This window comes from Mustela nigripes, chromosome 15 (genome assembly GCF_022355385.1).
Source record: "Mustela nigripes isolate SB6536 chromosome 15, MUSNIG.SB6536, whole genome shotgun sequence".
Taxonomy (NCBI): domain Eukaryota; kingdom Metazoa; phylum Chordata; class Mammalia; order Carnivora; family Mustelidae; genus Mustela; species Mustela nigripes.
In genome coordinates, this window is record NC_081571.1 from 22627958 (window position 1) to 22635113 (window position 7156).

At 49.6% G+C, this 7156-nt stretch overlaps 1 protein-coding gene across 1 annotated transcript in view; it reads right to left on the reverse strand.

Annotated features, from left to right (window-relative positions):
• FAM124A (family with sequence similarity 124 member A) overlaps positions 1-1516 on the reverse strand; it is a 113139-nt gene extending 111623 nt beyond the window's left edge. The window contains exon 1 of the mRNA XM_059377856.1: positions 1386-1516. Within this exon, the coding sequence (XP_059233839.1) occupies positions 1386-1450 (65 nt within the window). The 5' untranslated portion in view covers positions 1451-1516. The remainder of the gene's footprint in view (positions 1-1385) is intronic.
• Between the last annotated feature and the right edge of the window lie 5640 nt (positions 1517-7156).

Sequence of the window (7156 nt, forward strand, 5' to 3'; positions counted from 1 at the left end):
TAGATAACTGGGTGGTGGTGGTGGTGGGGGGGGAGTCAAGGATCTTCAATTACAGTTGATAAATGCCACATACACAAAGTGTGGGGAGAAAACAAGGGAGTTCTGTGTTTGGAATCAGGTTACCCCTCCAGAATGTAATTGGGTTCTATAGTGAAGTGATCTCAAGTTTGGATAACAGCGAAAGCCCATTGCAGAGTACTTGCTGTAGGGTGTAAAAGTGCCAGATTTGGGCTAGGAATGGGGGGAGGCTGCAAGGAAGGGTGAGCCTAGGCAGGCAGGAGTGACTGTGTCCCTCAGGGGGCAGCCCCTTGTGCCCATTCTGACCTTGGGTCCCATCCTGTCCTCTCAAGGCTGCCAACCCCCGAGATTAGTCTAAATCTCCCCAGTGTTGCATGGAAGAAGGTTTTTGTAACCTGGGCAGCTCCAGCCCATCTCCAGGGTTCTCCAGAGAGGAAAAGACACCCTTTCCTCCTGGGTCAGTACCGGCATCCTGGATGTTTGCTGACTCTGCACAGGAAAATCCTCTAGAGATAGGAGCTGGGTAGAAGCATTTGCAATGACAGTCATCTCCTAAAAGATACTCCATCTTTTGTCCCACTCAGGAAAATGGTGTCGTTGGGAGAAGGCTAATTAGCCTCCAGAGGTAAAGGTGTGGGCCAACGGTTTGAGTCGTTGAAGCGATGAGCACATTTCTATAAGCAGGGCTACATTGTAGCACCAACTTCATCCCACCTGTACCCAAGGCTGGGACAGGTGGGCAGAGAAGTTTGGCGGGGAAAACAGGAGCTGCGGAGGGAGTCTCAGCAAGCACAATAAAGCCATGAAATGAAAAATGTCATCCTCTTATAAGATTTCTGAAAGACTTTTTTGTCCTATCCTCTTCTCATCCCCAATCCCTCATCCCGGACTCCGGGAGCGGCGGGGCTAGAGGAATAAAGTCCTCACGGAAGGCTGAAACAAGTGCAAGAGCATCTGTTTCTCTAGCGATGATCTCGGGGGGGACATTGCATTCGCCTGGTATTCCACATCATCTCAGTGATAATGGGGGCAAGAAGGGGTGGTGTGTGGTGGTGTGCGCGAGGTTTACTCTGAACCCTGAGTCCTTCCACTTTTCTCCCTCCCCCCTCCCCCAGGGATGGGGCCCGCCCCACCCGGGGTAGCTACAGACCACGGGGCTCTGCCCTTCGGGCCCGACCAGGAGACAGCCGGCCCGCCACAGCCCCTCTACCTTCCACCCCGGACCAGGCAGGTGGGGGAGCCCCCGCGGCCCCATCCGGGCGGCAGCGACTCCGGCTCCGCCGCGGGGTCCGGAAAGGTCCCGGCCGGGGACCGCAGCGCAACTCGGAGAGCGCCCCCCGCCCACGGCCCGGCCCCGCGCGGCTCACCCTCCGGTCTCGGCGCCCGAGTCCACGCAGTCATCCTCCTCGCCACCGCCCGCTTTGGGGTCCATGGCGCGCTCCCCGCCGCGCTCGGCTCGCGGGCGCCGGCGAGACCCGGGGCGTGCTCCCTGCGGGCCGCCCCGCCCAGCCCCGCCTAGCCCAGCCGGAGCGGCTGGCCGGGCTCCCGCGGAGCCTCTCGCGGCTGGGGCTCCGGGAAACAACTCTGGCGCGGGCCACACTACCCCGCGCCGCGCCGCGCCCTCTCCTGGCCGCGCCCGGCCGGCCACTGGCGGCCGCTCCCGCCCCGCCCCTCGCCACTCGGCGGTGGGACCGTGTGTGTGCGCGCGCGGGGTGCGCCCGCGAACTAGGGCCTGTGCGCGCGCGCGGGGGCCGGTGAGCGAGACCGCGGGCGCGCGCAAGAGGGTGTGTGCGCGGGGCGTGAGCGGGTGCGCGCGGGTGTGTGCAGGCGAGCAAGGGCTTGGGCGCGCGCAAGAGGGTGTGTGCACGGGGTGTGAGCCGGTGTGCGAGCGTGTGCTAGCTCGGGTGTTGCGCGCCAGTGTGTGGTGTGAGTGCACGAGTGGGCGAGGTGTGTGAGGTCGCGTGCGCCTGTGTTGTGGTGTTGATACAGGTGGGTGGGTGAGGTCGATGTTTGTGCGGGCGCTGAGCGTGTGTGCTGTCTGTGCTTTGTGACCATGTGTGGCGTGTAAATGGACGTGTGTGTGCATAGAAGCCGCCCCTCTCTCCTGGGCCCAAAGCCCCAGGATTCTGCGTCCCAGGGATTGACCCGACGTTCCAGAGCCCCAGAGCTGGGAGCAGCACAGAGAAATAGTGGCTGCACCTTGGAAGCAAGGAGGGATCTGGTTCACTACTGGGACTAATGGGAACCTCTAGGTGTTTTCTCTCAGTTCCCTCAGAATTGGCAACACTGAATTCATTATCACCTTTCTTAGTGCAGGTCTGAGAGGCTTCCCAGCACCCAACTTGACAGTTTACAATCAGTGTCATGCATTCTTTTGCTATTAAAAGAAAAAAAGGCTTCAAAAATAAAGACCATAGGATGTACCTGCATTCAGAGCCTTTTCAGTTAAGGGGATAATGGATGTTTGTAAAGGACTCTCCACCCCCCCCCACCCCACCTCTGTTCCTTGGAGTAAGGTTATGATCTCTGTTGGAGGGGCACACCTCTTCTTAGTGGGGTGAGGCTTAATGGAAGCTTGAGGAGAGGCAGAACAAAACAACTCATATTTAATTTTGACAGCCCTGTCCAAGCCATTGGAAGGCACTCATTTCCACTTTCTTCTGTTTTCAGGCCAAGTTACTTAACTTCTATGACCCTTACTTATCTGTAAGATGGGGCTATTGATATCTACTCTATAGCCTACTGGGAATTTAAAGAGATTTTAAAATTTAATTTTACATACATGTAAAAATACTTAGCATTGGTCCTGATAATGTCAAGCAATAGTCACAGGCAGCTGTCATAACATTTAAAGCACAAGCTAGCTATGTTTCTAATTTCAACTTGCAAAGCAGTGACAAGATATATCTTAAAGAGGAATCTATTTTCTTTTCTCTCTTTCTCCCCCCTCTTCTGTTCTTCCTTCTTTACCTAATTATCGCTCCTTTTTTATTCGTATCTTAATTAAATTACACAAAAAGAGGAATCCAATGAATAAAAGAATACAAGCACAATCTCATCATTAAGAAAAAAACACAGGAGAAGGTGCCAACCTTAAATCTTAATGAATTATCTTTACTGAGTGTAAGATCCTTGCCATACAAAGCAGAAATGGATGTATTATACTCAGTTTGTGCTCATTAGCTGCAAGAAGGAAGTGTGTCAGTTCCTTAGGGGAGATTCCCCTTGCCCCACCCTATATACTGATTTCTAAAAGGAAATTCTCACACAAGGCAAAATTACTGCACATTGCCATTAATGACCATTTGAAATTGATCAATTCATCCAGTAACTATACAAATACCAGACCAGAGGGTGAACTCTGGGTACACAAATAAGGGAAAGTGGGAACAGATATGATGCCTGCCTTCATGGAACTTGTAATTCAGAGGGGGAGACTAATTAAATTACATACGCTAAGATATAAAACATAAATGCAGATTAAATACTCCAAAAAGAATGGTGTGCCCTGAGAAAGAGAACATTATTTAAAATGGGGTGTCAAGGGGAATGCTTTCTCAAGAAGGGATATTTTAGCCCTTCTCTGCCTCCGGGCCTTTGCACTTGCTCTTCCTTCTTCCTGGAATACTCTCTCCCAGACTTTCTGTGAGATTCCTGCCATATGTCCTTCGGGACTATGTTCAAATGGTCCTTTCCTCAGAGAAACCTTCCCAGCTAAACCTAAATCCCAGCATCCCTTTATTCTGTTTGACTCTTTGTTATAACTCTACCAGGCCCTGGCATATGAGAGATTTATTTACTAATTACCTGCTCTTCCCTCCCTGTAGAATGTCAGCTCCACAACAGCAGGGACTGGTGGGTTCACTGCTACATCCCCAACATGTGGGGCAATAAATGTGTTCGTGAATGAAAGGGAAAAAGTCTCAGGGAGGAGACAGGAGTGAAGAGAGCTTTCCAGATGGAGAGACCAGGAAATGTGAGGCAGGATAGGGCACTAAGCATTCAGTTAGAGTGGAAGAAGGCTGGGTGACGAGAACACAAAGTGGCAAAGGTAGTGAGGGATTTCTATATAAATGTGACATCTCCGGGAAATGAATAGACCATTAAAGCCTATTTGAAAAGTAGAAGGACACATAATGTCAGTGCAATCAGATGGAAGAAATTGATAAAGTGTAACAAACATTCTACCATGTTAGTGTCCTTACCGCCACGAGGAAAGCTACTTTGTCAATCTTGGGTAGGGACAATTCATATTTGTCCCATCGCTGAATACTCAGGAAAGGTTGATGAAGCAGGTTTATCTTTTCATTTTACAGTCAAGGAAACTAAACCTCAGTGAGTCCAAGTGCCTTGCCCCAGACCACCCAATGCACAAGCGGAGGAGCCCAGTGGACCATTTACTGTGTGTGGGATTTTTGTCACCTACCTGGAAGGCTAATGTGTGGCCCAGTCACATCCTCAGGAGGATGGCACAAGAGAAAGGGTGGAGAAAAATGGTAAACTAAGTGCAGCCCTTGGAAGGTGGGCCCGGGAAAATGGATGCTACTTCCACTATTTCAGGTATTCTCAAAAATTCAGAAAAAGGTCAGGCCAGACAAAAACAAACGAACAAACAAACAAACCTGGACTGCATCTCAGAATGATGCATTGATTCAGGTCGCCTCAACCAGAGGGGACTCAGGTATTATATTTACCATCGGCACAATGTCCGATGGCAGCTCAGTGATGCACTTGTTATTGGGGAGAGAAGTTTGAACAATAATTATGGTCCCTCCGAACTACAGATCTCAGTTTATATGAGGGCTCCCACTTCAGTCCTTGGAGCTTAGGAGCCTCATGTTGTTATGTATTTGGTGAAAGAGCTGCCAGCAGGTAATCAGCATGAGGACTTTGCGGCAATCACCAGAAGGTACACCGCGCATAATGTTTGCATGGTTCCCAGGCTTGACTTCCAGCCATTTAGCGCTGATTGCCGTAACCACGGGGTACAGTGCACCACATCTCTTTCCCCAGCAAGATGGGGGCAGAGGAGTATCCGTGGTCTTCTTAAGGTGTCATGCCTGCTGCCTTTAGGTGTTCCCATCAGTCTGAGGATGGCGTGGGAAAAACACTGAAGATGTTGTCACAGGCCAGGAAATGCAAACCCTGTGTTCTGGAACTGAACCTGTCGTATCACTAGCAAAGAAGAGGGCCTCTCTGCTGTTTCTAAAGCTCTTGCTGCATTTTGGGCATTGTAGTAGCAGCTTTACATACACGATCTCTGGAATCCTCACAGAAACCTGGTGAGGCTTTGTCCTTCAGACATACTTGTTGGTACATATCTCGTGGGAGACTTGAAGCCCTCCAGAAACTAGGAAGTATATCAATCCTAGATGTCACTGATTTTTTTTTTTTAAAGATTTTATTTAATTATTTGACAGAGAGAGAGAGAGATCACAAGTAGGCAGAGAGGCAGGCAGGTGGGGAGGGAAGCGGGCTCTCCGCTCAGCAGGGAGCCCTATTCGGGACTGAGATCACGACCCCAGCTGAAGGCAGAGGCTTAACCCACTGAGCCACCCAGGCGCTCTGTCACTGATGTTTTAGTCACTTGTTCTCAGATGCACTGACAACATTCTCATGTTCTGTTTCACCTACCATGCTCGTTTCAGTCTCTGCTGATGTTTTCGCATGTGTTGGTGTATTAGAAAATAAGGCCATTCATCTGTCTATTTATTGAGCTCTCACTGTGCACCCGGTACCAGGGACATGATGGGGAATGAGCCAGAGGCAGTGACTGGCCTAACAGAGCTGTCGAGGTCAGGAGAGGACAGTTTATCATATTCCCGGCACCAAGGGCAGGACTGGCTTTCCCACCAAAACTTGCCTTCCTTAGATGGTTCCTCAAAGCTCTTGACAGGTGCACAGTGTGTTGCGGTCCATTAGGGTAGGACTGGCATATCAGTCCTTTAATAAAGAAAAGAAAAAAAAAAAAGGAAAACCTCGAAATAATGTGATGGTAAGTAAAGAGCATCAATTTTACTGATGAAAGAGATTAGTAATTAAGAAGGACATAAGTAATGGGGAGGGGCTGAGGGTTTGAACAACCAGAGGATAAGTAGCTTGAAGACTATGAACTTGAAGCATGGGAGATTGAGAAAGGTAGAAGTTAAAATCTCCTGGGCATGGGATTGGCCTGGCTTTGGGATTCAGTTTGGAAGGAAGTGGGCCACACCTTGCATGAGCGGGCCCTCTGGACCATTTGCTGAGAGGCCAGCCTAATCTAAGATAGTTCTTTAAATGAAATACTAGTTTCGGGTATGCAGAAGCAATAGAATGAGAAAATATGTTGGTTTGGGAAGTTTTGCTCATTCCCAAAATCCATGTGTCCCAGAAACAAAAATTTCAGGTTAAAAAGAAATGGCGACGGGGGGAATCTCTTTCCTCCAAGTCTCCAGAAGAGTTTATCTAATGTGAAAAATAAATATTATGATCATGAGAAGAAAAAATTATAAACTATTGACAAATCTACTTAGACAAAGAAAGCCACTAGCCTTACATGCAAACATAAGGGGACCAGATGGCAAAGGGATAAATGGAACTAAGGATAAATGGCTGAGTTGGAAAATAATCTCATTAAAGTATGAATGACTCGGCTTGGATAAGAGGGAGCAGGGATGGTGGTCCTGGCTGGGAGGCTTCCCAGACTCTGAGCCTATGTTTCCTAGTGTGAGATCTGGAGTCCAAGACCAGACAACCCACAGTATGCCCACAGTTACCCCTCCAACCGCCAGGGGTGGGCCAAAAGAGAGAGGGGAACAGGAAAGACCTCTGGAAAAGTGCTGTGGAAATTTAAGAATACGATGAAACTTTAGACTCAGAACACTGAGGATAGCTGAGCCTTCTGGGAATTGTGTCCAGGTCACCCCCTTGTCATCACACTGATGGTCTAGACTTGGACAGGTGAGCTCTCTGTCATCCTCACATTCTGACACTTTCCTTCTGTGACCCAATCTTCCACAGCTTTGTCCACCGGCATTAATCTGCTGGGACTGTTATAACAAAGTCCCCCAGACTGCGTGGCTTAAAACCCAGGAATTTATTTTCTCACAGTTCTGGAGGTGGGCAGTCCCACATCGTGGTGGTGGCAGCGGGTCTGGTC